Raw genomic sequence first — 17733 nt, forward strand, 5'->3', positions numbered from 1 at the left:
GGGATAAGCTGCAGTGTAATGGGGACAAAATTGAAAAGGGTGATGAATACAGGACTGAAAGTATTTTATTTATGCAGTATACGGAATAAGGTAGATGATCTTGTAGTACAGTTAGAGATTGGCAGGAATGGCACTGAGGAGATCACTGTCATGGCTGAAAGAAAATTATAGCTGAGAACTTAACATCCAAGGACACCCATTGTATTGAAAGAACGAGCAGGTAGGCCGGGGGACAGGGGGGTGAACTCTGTTGGTAAAAAACGAAATCAAATCTGAAGAAGCAGCTGATATAGGATTGGAAGATGTAGAATCCTTGTGGGTAGAGTTAAGAAACTAGAAGGGGAAAAAAGACTAATGGAAGTTATATACAAGCCTCCAAACAGTAGGCAGGATGTGGGCTACAAATTACAATGGGAGACAGAAAAGGCAAAAGGGCAACTTTATGATAGTGATGGGGGATTTCAATATGCAGGTAGATTGGGAAGATCAGGTTGGGGTTGCATTGCAAGAGTGAGAATTTGTAGAATGCTTATAAAATGGCTTTTTAGAGCAGCTTGTGGTTGGAGCCCACTAGACGATAATCTATTCTGGATTGGGTATTGTATAATCAACCAAATCTGATTGGCTGAAGTGAAATGTATCAGCATTACAGTGGAGAAAAGGGAACTACAGACGCATGACAGAGGAACTGGCCAAAGTTCATTGGAAGAGGAAACTATGAGGGATGAGGGTAGTTCAGCAATGGCTGGAGCTTCTGGAAGCAATTTGAAAGGTGCAGGATAGATACTGTACACCCCAAAGAGGAAACAGTATTCTAAAGGCAGGATGATGCAGCCGTAGCTGAGAAGTGAAGTCAAAAGCCGACATATAAGCAAAAGAGCGAGCATATAGTAGAACAAAAATTAGTGGGAAGTTAGAGAAGCTTTTGAACACCAACAGAAGGCAACTAAAAAAAAGCCACAAGGACAGAAAAAATGAAATATAAATATACGCTAGCCAATAATATCAGAGAGGACACCTGAAGTTTTTTCAGATATACAAAATGTAAAAGAGGCAGTAAAAGTAGATATTGGACCACTGGAAAATGAACTGGAGAGGTAATAATGGGGGACAGAAAATGGAGGACAAATTGAATAAGTATTTTGCATCAGTCTTCACTGTGGAAGATACCTGCAGTATGCCAGCAGCTTGAGAGTTGGGGGTAGAAATGAATGCAGTTGCCATTACTAGGGGAGATGGTGCTTGAGAAGCTGAAAGGTTTGAAGGTCGATGTCACCTGGTCCAAATGGACTACACCCCAAGGTTCTGAATGAGGTAGCTGAAGAGATTGTGCAGGCACAAGTCATGACCTTTTGAGAAACAGTAGATTTTAGCATTGTTGCAGAGGACTGGAGAATTGCAAATGTCACTCTACTCTTCAAGAAGAGAGGGAAACAGAAGAAAGGAATTTATAGGAAAGTTAGCCTGACAGTGGTTGGGAAGATATTAGAGTCATTTGTTCAGGATGAGGTTTTGACGTATTTGGAGGCACATGATAAAAAAAGGCCAAAGTCAACATGGTTTCTTTCAGGTAAATTCTTTCCTAACAAATCTGTTTGAATTCTTTAAGGAAATTACAATCAAGATAGATAAAAGAGAAGCAATGGATATGCATATTCTGTACTTAAGATTCTCAGAGGGCCTTTGACAAGGTGCCGCACATGAAGATGCTTAGCAAGTTAAGAGCCCATTATAGCAAAGATACTAGCATGGATAGAACATTGGCTGATTGGCAGGAGGCAAAGAGTGGGAATAAAGAGAGCCTTTTCTGCCAGTAACTAGTGGTGCTCTACAGAGGTCAGTGTTAGGACTGCTTTGATTTACATTGTATGCCAATGATATGGATGGTGGAATTGATGGATTTGTGGCCAAGCTTGCGAACAATACCAAGATAGGCAGAAGGGCAGATAACATTGAGGAAGCAGGGAGGCTGTAGAAGGACTTGGACAGATTAGGAGAATGGGCAACTACGAGGCAGTTGGAACACAGTGTGTATGGGCATGCATTTGGTAGCAGGAATAAAAAGCATAGACCATTTTCTAAACAGAGAAAGTTTGAAATCCGAGCTCCAAAGTGACTTGGGGGTCTTTGTGTAAGATTCCTTAAAGGTTAATTTGCAGGCTGAGCCAATGGTGAGGAAGGCAAATGCAATGATAGAATTATTTTCTAGATGACTAAAATATAAAAGGAAGTAATGCTGAGGTTTTATTAGGCACTGGTAAGGCCACACTGGAGCATTAAGAGCAGTTTTGGGCCTCTTATCTAAGAAAGTATGTTCTGGCATTGGAGAGGGTCCAGAGGAATGATTCCAGGATGAAAGGCTTATCATATGAGGAGCATTTGATGGCTCTGGGCTTGTACTTGCTGAAATTTAGAATAATGAAGGGTGATCTCATTGAAACCTCATGAACGTTGAAAGGCCTAGATAGAGTGATTATGGAAAGGATGTTTCCAACAGTGGGGGAGTCTAGGACCAATGGGCACACCTCAGAACAGAGAGATGTCCATTTAGAATGGAGATGAGGGAGAATTTCTTTAGCCAGAGCGTGGTGAATTGGCGGAACTCATTTCATAGGCAGCTCTAGAGGACAGGTCATTGTGTGTATTAGAGGTTGATAGATTAAGTCAGGGTGTGAAACGTTACAGGGCAAAGGCATAAGAATGGGGTTGAGAGGGAAATGGATCAGCATTGATTAAATAGTAGAACAGACTAGATGGGCCAAATAGCTTAATTCTGCTCCTATATCTTACGGTTTTATAGGTTTTACAGAACGACAAGGATATAAACAGCAACAAACTAGATTGTTTGCATATGCTTCCAAATGAATGCTATTTCCAAGAGATATTCGCAGCCTTAAGTAAATATAAAACCAAACAGCATTTTTGTCTTTGTCAGTAGTTTCGATTGAATTAATTTCTACATAAACTAAAAGAATAGTTAAGTGAAATAAGTAAATTCAGGATTTTTGTGGCTTTGCATCGTTCAGCCTCAACTAAGTACATATTAGTACTCGGCAGGTGGCAACATTTTCCAAGATAGAAGCAATCCAGTTCCAAGAAGAGAGGAAAAAAATAATTTGCTTGCAAAACACACAAACTGCTGGAGGAACTCAGCTGCAGGCCTAACAGACAAGAGTACAGTCGATGTTTCAGGCGAAGGCCCTTTAGCAGGGCTGAGTCTCGGCCTGAAACGTCAACTGTACTCTTTTCCATTGATGCCGCCTGGCCTGCTGAGTTCCTCCGGCGTTTCGCGTGCATTGCATGGATTTCCAGCATCTGCAGATTTTATATTATTTGTTTGCAAAAATGTGTTCACTATTAGCCTATAACCCATTGGTCAAGGAGCCTCTTAATGAATTGGAACACCCAAAATGTTGTATTAAAATGATGAAGGGTGAGCAGTTGTGTGAAAGTATAGCTTTTAAATAGCTTTTAACAAGCAAGAAGTGTTTATATTTTGTATTAAAGGAAGGAAGATGTACCTGGTACACAGAGTGCATCAATCACAAAAAACTGCACATTTACTTGTATTTAGGTCTCTTTTGCAGATCACAGTTTTTCATTGACTTCACAAATGAAGAATAAGAGCAAAAGGCTTTGATTGGTCAGGGTTGACCATGGTTGTTGCCTTCTAGCAGTCTAGATTTGCAAGCCTGGGGAGTACAATGTGGAGAACAAGCTGTTGTCCATGTCGGAACCTCCTCCTCTTCATGCATCTGATGAACCCAAAGGAATGGCACCAGCAGCATCACGAGAGTCGCCAGTCAATGTGGAACTCAATGGAGCACAACCATAGGGTCCCCAACCCTGGATTTTTCCTTTGGGATTTAATCTGGAAGCCTTCCCATGAGTGGATATAGCCACAAGGCAGCAGAAATTTAAGAACATAATTTTCCTTCTCCGAGATGAGCGGCCAAACACGGCTGATGAGCTCCATGTGCCCGAAGCCTCTGGTTTTAAGGTGCCAGTAGCCCACCTTTGCCCATTCTCCTTAGAAATGGTTTCGCCAGGCTTAGTAGCTAAGCCACACATGAAGGCCAGGAGCTAGACTTGATTGTCAGAGGCTATTTGAGGTGCACAACATTGGGAGCATTTATTCAGTAAAGGGACTTTATCAGTATTACCTGCCCCGGCTATAACAACCTTAAGAAATCACAAATTAAGCAGACTGCATATTAGTTGCCCTGAATATGTATGGCTCAGTATTGGCCATATCATGAGCAGTTTATCCAGGGCTCAGGTCTCTAGTAAAACTCAGTCATAGTAAAATCTCCAGGATCATTTGGTTAACTTGCATAGCTGCAGTGTGCAACAAGTGAAGGAAAATGGTGGCATTCATCAGACCAACCACTGGGTCAGAGTGCCAACTGGTCCGCTCTACAAAAGCTCATTTTCAAAAAGAACTGGTGACCTCCAAGTAGGCCATTTTGCTGGGACTTATTTCCATCACTTACTGGAGTACAATACTCCAGGAAAATCAACAGGCCAAATCTGGGGAACCGTGAAAGAGAGCCAGCATCCGCCTTGTTCCATCTTCTCCTCCAGTGACAGGGGCATGAAGAGGGAATTAGTATATCACCCAAAAATAAACTCTGACACGTCAGCAGCAGGCCACAGACTGAAAATGAGAGAACCAAATTCCAATTTTCACATCAACATTCCCCATAATACCTTAAAGCTCATCAAAAACTTCCAGGAAAGTTAGGGGGCAAGTTGGATTGTTCTATGGCCTTTGGTGTTCTTGGTATGTGACTAAAGTGCAGTAACTGGAGGTGACCGATTCCTTTCAAACACAAGTGTCTGTAAGGGGAACCTTCAGCACAGTGACCCAGTAGCTGGTCTGAAATATGGCACCTTCTGGGTACAGGCTGATCACCTAATATGGTGGCTGACAACCATAGATTCACTACACTAGAAGAGTGTAGTACCTACCATATCTATAAAGATAACTCTATGCATGCAGCCAAAACTGGTATCAGGGCCTCTGCGTCTTCTATTTAAGCTGCCAGACCTGACTGAAAACTCCTATACAAAAATTTAATGGACCATGCCACAACCAGTTTTTTTTCTTCTCAAATCTTTTTATTATTATTATTCAAAAATAGCACCGTACATCGAAGTAACAACACTTACAATGCCTCAAAAAAGAAATTATCTTAAAGATTGGAAATATTTGTGAATTTAAAAAAACCCTACTAAGCAAGAAAAGTGAGGGGAAAAAAAAGAAACCTATTGAAGGTACAGCCCCGGAGCCATGCGTCAACCAAGAAGCTTCTAAAAATAAACATCAAACCGCCAACAAGAAAAAAAAATATCAAAAAAAATTTACATTTAGATCGTGGAGGCACGACCGGATTTTTCGGGTGGTCAGCTGCCTAATCAATAGTCTGAACACAGTTCTACAGAAAGTTTGATGTCTGATCAGAATCATTTAAAATTAAGCAGCTTAAATAATTTTTAACCACTTTATTCAAAAGGCAACAAGCTTGGGACTGCATGGGGTAGTGGATTGAATAAGGACACACCAATGCAGTTTTACTGACATTGATAAGTATTCTCGGGAACAGTCCACTTTACTACCACTCTGACACGATGATCAGAATAAAACGAACTACTCGGAGCTGCAATAGGCAGAGAAGCAGAAAACAGTGGATTCCAGTTAATTAGGTCATCGATTAATCAGGGCAGACACTTATTTTGGACAACATAAAGAACAAAAACTGATTAAGAAAATAGCCAATTTTCCTTTGTTTATTTGGGACACTATGCTGAGCAGATTCTAACTAACATTATCTGTGTGCTCTTGTGTTGCCATTAGACACTACACAGTTCACAATGAAGTTTTTAAATAGCGTCAGTTGCATGTGTTGGTGTTCAAAAAAAGTTATTTTGTCACTGATAGTGGGCAAGAATTAAGCAGCAAGATAATTCACAACTGCATTGCTCACTGCCGATACAAGCATTCAGGCTTGGAGATGCGAGTAACTGCTGGGAGTGAAAATGAGATGATTCCACTCATTCAACAAGTTAGGACTACAAATAATTTGAAGGTATCAATGATCAACTCGAATGTTACAATAAGAATGAAGATTTGGTGGCTGCATTGTATGAAGACAGTCCATTGTCTGTACTAGGTTGCTACACTGATTCTGTCCACTTACAGTCAGGACAGTGTACACTGGATGAATTCCTCTTTTGATAACTAATAGGAACTAATACACAGCTTCACAGTACTGTAGTAGCATTGATAGTGTTCTCATTTGTTCTGCTTTTCACTTAAGTGCATAATTTGCTATTCAGTTAAATGATAGTTCATCTTTTTTATACCTTTTTAACTACTTCCATGAAACTAATTGGGGCAGCCACTTAATTGTGCAAAAATATACTGGCCCAATGTGTCCCAATTAATCAGAATGCACTATAAATTTAATTGTTAAAAACAGCTGCTATTGTGCTTTGCTTGTTTTGTCCACAAGACATGTTAAGAAGGAATTCCACTGAAGTGACAAAACTGCTTTCCACTATTGTATAAATTCAGAGAAGCATCCTGATTTGTGGGTTCACGTTAATGTCTACTTTTAAAGTTAGTTCAAGTAAAAAAAGAAATTGCAACTTGATTAACAATTATTTCAGAACATCTGTGATATTAATTCTATGAACATGTAGGAGAAGGCATTAGGATTAAAAAAAAACATTTATTAGTAAAAGGAAAAGAAACTGAGAAATAACAGAATAAATGCACAGTTCTTTGGAAAGTGATTTCCAATTTCACTCAGGCAATTGTTCAGAAGCAATGTACACAACAGCAATACCGAAACACACAAAAATGAATGCTTTTTAGACATTACTTACCCCTAGTAACAGCATCCAGAGCACAGCCAGATCCCGTTGCCCCTCCCCCAATAATAAGGACATCAAATTCCTTGGCGGTCCGTAAAGTGTACAGTTGAGCTTCTCTGGATGGGAGTTCAGTTTGAGGATATTCCTTGTTTAACAGTTCTGATGCTTCAACATAAGAAAGGCAGGCCTAAGTAATTAAAATAGAAGGACAATGAAGCAAGACTTCAACACAAAGTTTTCCATTTGTGCCCAATTAAAAATATTGAAATGACAGCAGAAGTGTCTGACATTCTATGACAATATTCTCTCACCAGATAGGAAACAAGTTCATTTACAAAAATACTGCTTTATATTCCATATTCTTCAGTAATACTATAAGACTCTTAGGACTTGGAATCTGTCCTCACTCTCTTCTAAAATCTAATTCTATTTATTTCAATGAGGGTAACATGTCAGAAGTGGATTCCAATATGCAACTACTTTATATACACTCTTAACACAAGCAAACAAAGATGAAATGGTTTCTCTTAATATTCTACTTAAGCCAGCTATTATTTTCAAATGCCCAGCAATTAATAATAACAGAGGTATCAGTACCCAAGTGGACAGGAGCAATCAAATGACCTTTTCGGGAATTGTCCTAAAGGTGGAAGTTAATGAAGCTGCATGGCTCAGCATAACAGGCTGCTGCAATCTTAACAGAATGCATTAGCACAGCAAATGTTTGATGAACTCACCACAGAATATTAGGCCCAGCATGTATTTGCACATTTGTCAATAAAGATCTCTAATTATGAATCTGACCAATTAAAGAATACTGTTACTTACCTCTAGTCCCCATTCAAAAAATCTGAAATGTCTTTAATAAAGTGAACTACAGTTAGAGATTTCCATAATCTCTTTTTATTAAGCTTTTATTTTTTCCCATCTTAATGAAAACTTACTTTTTCCTTGTTATTTCCCTATCTGACATTTAATTAATTCCCTGCAAATCACCAATCTTCTCAAGTCATTCTCTGCAAATCACCAACCTTCTCAAGTCATTCCCTGCAAATCACCAACCTTCTCAAACCACCTTTAAATCCCCATTAGTTAAGGAAATGCAGAGCTAATTTTGCCTTTCCCTAAGATCTCAGCTGCCTCATTGACCCATTGTAAAATACAATTACCTTCCTGAACAAAACACACAAGTGGGATAATGGCAAGAGAAAGCAAACTAATAAGTGAGCACGCCTCAAACACTCCAGGAAATTCCAGACACCTGAAATGCAGTTTGGCTTCCAGAATCAGTCATTTTGCAAACATTTAGTCAAAAAATGGGGTGCAAAAAAAAACGACATGGTGTTACATTTCTGAAATTTAAGAACAGGCACAAAGCCCTCTCAGACAACATAGCAGAAACACATTACACACCTTCACTTTACTTACCCCATCACTGAAATGTTCCCACAATCAAGAACTCAACAATAGTTCAATTTAATATCAGAGAATGTATGCAGTATACAACCTGAAACTCTTAGTCTTTGTGGACATCCACAAGACAAAAAACCCAAAGAATAACAGAAATGTTAGAATCCCAAAGATGCCCTTCTCCTCCCATGCACAAGCAACACAAAAGCATCAACCTTCCCTTCCCCACTTGATCCCCATGACCCAACCACGCAAGCAATAGCAAAGCTCCCAATGAGACCCTGAAGTAGAGTTCATCAAAAACTGTCATCTCAATATTTATTGCTTATTTATTTACTATTATTGTTGTTCTTCTTTTTGCATTTAATTAATATGTTGTGTCTAGCATTCAGGTTCAAGGTCCAAGTTGGGTGGTCTTACATTGACTCTATTATAGTTATTATTCTGTAGAATTATTGTATGCCCACAAGAAATGAGTCTCAGGGTTTTATATGATGACATATATGTACATAGATAATAAATATACTTTGAACTTTCAACATTCTGTAAGATAGTAGTATTTTATTTCACTCAACCTATAGAAGCAAAAACGATAAACTATGCACTTCTCACAGAAGCCTTTTTTGAGCCATCACACCAATCTCAAATCTCTGGTGGATCAATCCAATTAGATCCACTGCCCTGCTCTTTCATCTCAGTTTTAGTAACTTTCTCCCTTCAAGTACTTCTTGAATTGCCTTCTGGAAGTTATTTTTGAACTGTGCTCCCACCATGCCGACAACCATAGTATTCAAGCTACAATGGTTCACTGGGTAATAAAAATGCTCAAAAGCTCTCATCATATTGCTATGGGCTCTTTGCTAGCAATTCAACTCTGGTTCCTTTAGTTACCAATGCTTCTGCTGGTGGGAATTGTTTCTCAAAACAATTCACAATTTGGACATATTGATCAAACAACCCTTGCTTTTATACGGATCCCAGATTCTCCATATGTGTGACTAGGTGGCAAGAAACTTTTGTTTGTTCATTATGTGCCATGTCATTTGACAAGGGCGATCATGGTCTTTTCATGACCATGATTGTTCCCCGAATATTTTTCTACAGAAGTGGTTTTCCATTGCCTTCTTCTGGGCAGTGTCTTTACAAGATGTGTGACCTCAGCCTTTATCAATACTCATCAGAGAATGTCTTCTGCCTGCAGTCAGTGGTTGCATAACCAGGACTTGTACTATGCTCCAGCTGCTCATATGAGCTACTCCCATGGCTTCACATGACTCCGATCCGGGGGGGGGAGGGGGGGGGTGAGCTGGGGAGGGTGGTTGGCTGAGCAGGTGCTACAGCTTGCCCAAGGGTGACCTGGAGTCTAGTAGAAGAAAGGAGTGCCTTATACCTCCTTCAGTAGAAACATATCTCCATCCAACACCCACAAGCAACTTCAGATAATTTTAATTGGCCATGTTCTTAATTAGAGATCTTTATTGACAATTGGGGATCATTGGTAAAAGGGTATACATGAAAATAAGTGCCGAACCTAACTTTTATTATAGATCTAATGTTCACGGAGCATTTAATGTGTAAGTACAATAAGGAACAGCCTGTAATTCTGAACTACTGTATGTGGACTTCATTAACGCTGACCTTTAAGATAACTTCGTAAAAGATCTTTTGATTATTCCACCCACTCACTGCAAAACCAGGGAGAAGACTGAGGTTAGTGGAGCAACAAAGCAATCAGGATTACTGGGTTTACAGATAGGACCACTGCTTTAAATTGCATATATTTCAATGCATCTTTACTGAAAAGTAAGGCGGACCACCAGAGAGTGTGGATAGGGACTGGGATATGGTGGCCATAACAGAAATATGACTGAGACATGGGCAACACTGGCAGCTCAATGCTCCAGGATACTGAAACTTTGGGCACAGAGGAAAAGGTAAAAATGGATGGGCTGTTGCCTCTTTTTATAAGGGAAGATATACCAGCTGAGCTTGGGGAGGATATTCTTGATGAATCATCTTACGAAGTCATTTATTAGAATTTAGGGCTATATTATATACCAACAGTCAACAGGAGCTCATGGAGCAATTTTTTCGAGAAATAGTGTGCCGTGAGAATAATAGGGTAGTGCCACTACTTGATTGCAAGGACAAAAGTAGTGAGGTCTTGGATCATAATCTTATTACAAGGAAAGAGATATTTGCAACATCAAGGTGGTAAAATCCCAGGGCGTGAACATGTGCACCCACAAACTTTATGGGAGACCAGGGAAGAAATTGCAGAAATTGGCTTTTGTTGTTAGCCACTGTTGGGAGTTACAGAAAACTGGAATGTAGCAAATGGTGTTCCACTGTTCAAGAAGGATAGCAAGGACAGGCCAGAGAACTACAAACTGATGAACTAGACTTCAGTTGTAGGAAAATTATTACAGGGGATTCTGAGGGGCAAAATCAAATATCACTTAGATAGTCAAGGATTGATCAGGAATAATCAGCATAGTTTTGTGTGTTGGAATTCACGTCTGATGAATCTTTTGGAGTTTTTCGAAGAGCTTACTAAGGGGATAGCTGAATGCAGGGAAGTAGATGTTGTCTACATAGACTTCAGTAAGGCCTTTGACAAGGTCCCACATAGAAGGCTGATCTGGAAGGTTCAGTCACACAGGATTAAAGGGGAGCCTACAAGCTGGATTTAGAATTGGCTCACCAATAGGAAACAGAGGATGATGGTTGAATCACAAACAAGAGAAAATCTGCAGATGCTGGAAAGCCAAGCAGCGCACAAAATGCTGGAGGAACTCAGCAGGCAAGGCAGTATCTATGGAAAAGAGTATAGGAGATGTTTCGGACTGAGACCCTTCATCAGGACGAGTGGAAAAAAAAAAGATGAGGGATTCCAACATGTAAATCCATGGCCTCCTCTTCTGTCACAATGAGGTCACACTCAGGTTGGAGGTGCAAGTCTGGGTAGCCTTCAATCTGATTGCATGAATATCAATTTCTAGAATGTATAATTCTCTTCATAATCAATTTATGAAGAAAGGAAGGACTATTAAAAATTATTATATAAAAGAAAAGAGTTTTTAAAAAAAACACTATTCTAAACAGAAAAAAAAGGACCCGCAGTACATCCTGAGAGGAAAACCAAGAGAAGAGAGACTCTCTGATCAAATCCAAGGTTCTGAAAAAATAGCTGGAAGAGAATCAGTACAAAAATCAGATCATATGAAAATATTCAATAAAAGGTCATCAGATTTCTTCAAATCTAAAGGATGTGTCCAATGTCCGACTTCTTATTTTCCCTAGACTTAAACAAGATATGATAGAGGAAAGCCAATAAAAGGCGGTAGGAGGGTTACCGTCCTTCTATTTAAGTAAAATGGCTTTCCCAGCCATAAATGTTGAAAAGGCTATCATCCACTGAGTGAAAGCAGGAGTATGCCAACCTCTTTTCACCATTCCCCATTCCCTTTCTCACCTTATCTCCTTACCTGCTCCACACTTCCCTCTGGTGTATCTCCCACTGTTCTTTCTTCCATGGACTTCTGTCCTCTCCTATCAGATTCCCCCGTCTCCAGTCCTGTATCTCTTTCACCAGTTGACTATGCAGCTCTTCACTTCAGCCCTCCTTCCCTTCCGGTTTCACCTATCACCTTGTACTTCCTCGTCCCCTCCCCCCACCTTCTCATCTTCTCTCTCTCCAACCCTGCTGATGGTTCGCTTTTCCATAGATGCTGCCTGGTGATGCTTAAAGGTCAACTTTCCAGCTAGAGGCCTGTGTCAAGTGAGGTGTTCCGGGGTCAAATATTTATGTAAGTAACTTGGACATGAATGTACACAGCATGATTAGCAAATTTGCTAATGATCCTAAATTAGAGGGTCTTGTTGATAGTGAAGCATGCTAGAATGAATTACAAAGAGATCTTGATCAATTCCATAGTATTTCCATAGTATTCTCTACGGAAAAGGATCTTAGTGATTGTAGTGATGACTTGCAGCAGACAGAAAAGCTTGAGCATGTGGATATTAAGAAAGAGGATGTGCTGGAGCTTTTGGAAAGCATCAAGTTGGATAAGTCGCCAGGACTGGACGAAATGTACCCCAGGCTACTGTGGGAGGCGGGGAGGAGATTGCTGAGCCTCTGGCGATGATCTTTGCAACATCAATGGGGATGGGAGATGTTCTGGAGGATTGGAGAGTTGCAGATGTTGTTCCTTTATTCAAGAAAGGGAGTAGAGATAGCCCAAGAAATTATAGACCAGTGAGTCTTACCTCTGTGGTTGGTAAGTTGATGGAGAAGATCCTCAGAGGCAGGATTTTTTTGAAGATGTGACTAAACACATTGCTGAAGGAAGAACAGTAGATGTAGTGTATATGGATTTCAGCAAGGCATTTGATAAGGTACCCCATGCAAGGCTTACTGAGAAACTAAGGAGGCATGGGATCCAAGGGGACATTGCTTTGTGGATCCAGAACTGGCTTGCCCACAGAAGGCAAAGAGTGATTGTATAATATTGGTAATATTCTGCATGGAGGTCGGTCACCAGTGGGAGTGCCTCAGGGATCTGTTCTGGGACCCTTACTCTTCATGATTTTTATAAATGACCTGGATGAGAAAGTGGAGGGATGGGTTAGTAAGTTTGCTGATGACACTAAGTTTGGAGGTGTTGTGGATAGTGTGAAGGGCTGTCAGAGGTTACAGCGGGACATTGACAGGATGCAAAACTGGGCTGAGAAATGGCAGATAGAGTTCAACCCAGATATGTGTGAAGTGGTTCATTTTGGTAGGTCAAATATGATGGCAGAATACAGTATTAATGGTAAGACTCTTGGCAGTGTGATCAGAGGGATCTTGGGGTCCAAGTCCATAGGACGCTCAAAGCAGCTGCACAGGTTGACACTATGGTTAAGAAGGCATATGGTGCATTGGCCTTCATCAATCGTGGAATTGAATTTAAGAGACGAGAGGTAAATTGCAGCTATATAGGACCCTGGTCAGACCACACTTGGAGTACAGTGCTCATTTCTGGTTGCCTCACTACAGTAAGGATGCGGAAGCCATAGAAAGGGTGCAGAGGAGATTTACAAGAATGTTGCATGGATTGGGGAGCATGCCTTATGAGAATAGGTTGAGTGAACTCAGCCTTTTCTACTTGGAGCAAAGGAGGATGAGACGTGACCTGAAAGAGGTGTACAAGATGATGAGAGTTATTGATTGTGTGGGTAGTCAAAGGCTTTTTCCCAGGGCTGAAATGGTTGCCACAAGAGGACACAGGTTTAAGGTGCTGGGGAGTAGGTACAGAGGAGATGTCAGGGATAAGTTTTTTACTCAGAGAGTGGTGAGTACATGGAATGGGATGCCGGCAATGGTGGTGGAGGCGGATACAATAGGGTCTTTTAAGAGGCTTCCAGATAGGTACATGGAGCTTAGTAAAATAGAGGGCTGTAGGTAAAGCTAGTAAATTCTAAAGGACATGTTTGGCACAACTTTGTGGCCCAAAGGGCCTGTATTGTGCTCTAGGTTTTCTATGTTTCTGTGCTTCTAACTAAGTAGATAGGCTGAGGAATGACAACTGGAGTTTAATTTCAATAAGTGTGATGTGATAAATTTGGATTTTCATGTATACAATGAATATCAGGGCACTGACAAGTGTTGTGGAACAGAGGGATCTGAAGCACGTGCAGAGTTCGCTGAAAGTGGCTGCACAAGAGGACAGGGTGGTGGCGCTTAGAATGCCTGCAGAATATTGCCACGTCTCACCTGCACCAACTCGTCCATCCCAGGTAAAGCCCTCCCCACCACTGAGCACCTGTACACAGAATATTGCCGCAAGAAAGCGGCATCCATCATCAGAGACCACCACCACCCAGAGCATGCTCTCCTCTCACTACTGCCATCAAGAAGGTGGTACAGCAGCCTCTGAACTTGCACCACCAGGTTCAGGAACAATTATTATCCCTCAATTATTGGCATCTTGAACCAAAGGGGATAAATTCAGCTCGCCTCACTTGCTTCATCATTGAACTGTTCCCACAAACTATGGATTCACTTTCAAGGACTCCTCATCTCATGTTCTCAGTATTTATCGCTTATTTATTATTATTTCTTTTTTCTGCATTTGCACAGTTTGTCATCTTTTCCACACTAGTTGTACATGCAGTAGGTGTAGTCTTTCATTGATTCTATTATAGTAATTATTCTATTATGGATTTATTGAATATGCCTGCAGGAACAATAATCTCAGGATTTAAGTGGTGCCGTATATGCACTTTGGTAATAAATTTACTTTGAACTTTAGAATGCTGGTCTTCCTCAGCCACGGCATCATCTTTAGGAGTGGGGACATAATGTTGCACTAAGTATGCAATTGATGAGGCTGTATTTGGAGAATTGTGAACAGTTATAGGAATGATTATGTCAAGCTGAAGAGGGTACAGAAGTGGTTTCCAAGGGTGCTACCTGGACGTAAGTTATCTGAGAGACATTATAGGGAGAGGACGGCTACACTGAAGCTTAGCACTTTGGAGCACAGGAGAATGAGGAGACTTCCCTGAGGCTTATAAAATCATGAGGGTTAGGTGGACTGTAATAGCATTCTTCTCAGGGTTGGGGAGTCCAAAATTAAATGGCTCAGATACAAGCATGGTGGGGGGGTTTAAAAAAGATCAAAGGAGTAAATTTTTTTTACACAGAGGATAAAGAGTACTTGAAATAAGCAGGCAGAGGACATGGTCAATGGCCAAGCCAAGTACAATTGTAACATTTAAGAGGTATTTGAACCTCTTAAATGTTACATGGAGGAGAGATGCTTGAAGCATTATAGGCTGACAAGGGCAACTGGGACTACCAGGAAGGATACTGCAGTTGTTTGGGCTAGTTGGGCCAAAATGACCATTTCTGTGATATAATACTCCCTGCCTGTATGTCACAACTCAGAAGAGATGTAGAGTCATAGAAAAGTACAGCACAGAGACAAGCCCTTCCACCCATTTAATCCATGCCAGTCCATTCAAAATGCCCAGACCCATCGACCTGCACTGGGACCATACCCCTCCATTCCCTTACCATCCAAACTTTCCTTAAACATTGACAATGAGCTCGCATGCACCACTTGTTCTGGCAGTTTGTTCCACACTCTTGCGACCCTCTAAGTGAAGAAGTTACCCCTGATGTTCACCTTAAACTTCTTTTACCCTATCTATACCCTTCAGAATTTTCTATACCTCTGTCATATCTTCTCTCAATCTTCTATGTTCTAAGGAATAGTCCTAACCTATTCAATCTTTTCTTTTAACTCAGGTCCACCAGTCTGAGCAACACCTTTGTAAATACTCTCTGTACCCTTTTCAACCTTATTCACATCTTTCTTGTAGATCAGGTGATGAAAACCGCAAATAATAATCCAAATTAGGCCTCACCAAAGTCATATATTTATAGAACACACACAAAATGCTGGAAGAACTCAGCAAGCCAGGCAGCATCTATGGAAAAGAGTATGGTCGACATTTCAGGCTGAGGCCCTTTTTCAGGATATCCAGCAATGGAGCGCTACAGCAGCTTAAAGATTCGTCACATCTTCCAGCAACTGCGGGTTTCCTCATGTTTGTGGTTTCTCGTATTTATAGATTTTCTTTTCCTGTCAACGTCCATCACATAATCATTTCTAAACATTCATTGAGCAAAGTCTAAAACTCATCCAAATTCAAGTTTGTTAAAATCTTTCCATTTGACAGTTGCACCACATTACAATAAACCAGGAATGGTTTCTTTAAATAAGAAATTATAAAACAGAGGTGCAATGAAAATTTTCATAGTCATTTAGTGCTTTTCTACAGGAGGATTGTAAAATTTTCCCCCACCTACTGTAATTATTTTTACAAACTGTTTAAAAAGAGGGTTGGAAAGCTATATTAATGATAGGTTCACTTTGGTTAATTTCTAACACAATTTCTCACTCCAAGGGGAGATAGAGAACTTTAATGATGACTAAATGTTTTATTCAAATCTATACACAGAACTCATACTGAATGATTATATCAATTTTGCTCCTGCTGGAACATGATTTGACTTGCAAATTCTTGGAACGTACAGTATCAAGACATTTGCAATTTGGAGCTTAACAGCAAACGAGACCTATTAATTATCATCTACTCCCAAAAAAAAGTGCATATTTAAATAGTGCAGACAATTAAAGCTAGGTTGTCCTGTAATCACAATTTTAGTCTAATGCAAGACTTCATGCAAATTACTCAGAGACAGGGATTTCGTTTGTTTTCTCACTGGAGTTACTTTCAGATCACATTCATTTATTAAAGCCTTCAGTACTTTAAAAATACACCAGGCTATAATGAACATAATACAAAGTATCCATGTGCATACAAACCACTGATGATGTGATAATATTTATGCAGTTGTGAGCAAGTTTTCAAATTATGAATTGGATAAAAGAATGATAAATGTTATCCTTTCATTCAATGCTGGGAAGCTTGGCAAGCTTGGTTTTATTCTGCACTTACAGCACTGTGCAAAAGTCTTAGGCACATATATATAACTAGGTTGCCTCAGACATTTGCACCCCACTATACTGCTGCCGCTCAAAAAAATAATTTCATGACATACCTGAGTGATGATAAGCCTGACCCTAACATGGGTCTCTATTGTGGACTGACAGCGGGAAGGGGGCAGGGAGAAGGGGGGTAGGGAGAAGAGGGGTAGTGGGAAGCACCAGAATGATATTATGTAATTCTGCAACCAGTCAGAATGGGCCTGCACAGTGCTGTAGTCGTTAGCACCACGCTTTACAGTACAGGCAACCTAGGTTCAAATCCTGCCACTGCCTGTAAGGAGTTTGTTATTTCTTCTCATGACCACATAGTTTCCTCTGGGTGCTCCAGTTTCCTCCCACAATCCAAACGTCCACCAGTTGGTAGGTTAATTGGTCATTGTAACTTTTCCTGCGATTAGGCTCAAATTACTGCACCTAATTTCATCCAGGAGATTGTTGGGCAGTATGGTGTGAAGGGCCTGTTCTATGCTGCATCTCAATAAATAAGTGATCAATAAACCAATTGATTGGAATCAAATGACCTCAGGACCTACATCACCTCCTGCCCTGGCATTCCTTTACAGTGCCAGCAGCCCAGATTCATTTCCTGTTGCTGCCTGTCCCACACTATAACATTCCCAACATCCTTTGCTCCTAACAGATTTACAAACTCACTCTCCATTCCATGTTGACAAATATAATACTGTGCAAAAGTCTTAGGCACCCTAGCTATATACATGAGCCTAAAACTTTAGTACTGGACTTTCTTGTAATAAAAATGACATAACATACATGATGATGGTAATGATGATGTCAACTCAGGCCTGAGAGGTCAGCGTCGGGCATTTTCATGCCTTACAAGGCGCAGAACGAAAGACCGTGTGGTGCACCACTCCTCACA

General features: G+C 40.5%; 1 protein-coding gene across 1 annotated transcript in view; it reads right to left on the reverse strand.

Moving 5' to 3' along the window:
- gpd2 (glycerol-3-phosphate dehydrogenase 2 (mitochondrial)) overlaps positions 1 to 17733 on the reverse strand; it is a 130292-nt gene that overhangs the window by 77676 nt on the left and 34883 nt on the right. Inside the window, exon 3 of the mRNA XM_059966526.1 lies at positions 6892 to 7066. Within this exon, the coding sequence (XP_059822509.1) occupies positions 6892 to 7066 (175 nt within the window). The remainder of the gene's footprint in view (positions 1 to 6891; positions 7067 to 17733) is intronic.

The sequence above is a fragment of the Hypanus sabinus genome, chromosome 4 (genome assembly GCF_030144855.1).
Source record: "Hypanus sabinus isolate sHypSab1 chromosome 4, sHypSab1.hap1, whole genome shotgun sequence".
Classification (NCBI taxonomy): Eukaryota; Metazoa; Chordata; class Chondrichthyes; order Myliobatiformes; family Dasyatidae; genus Hypanus; species Hypanus sabinus.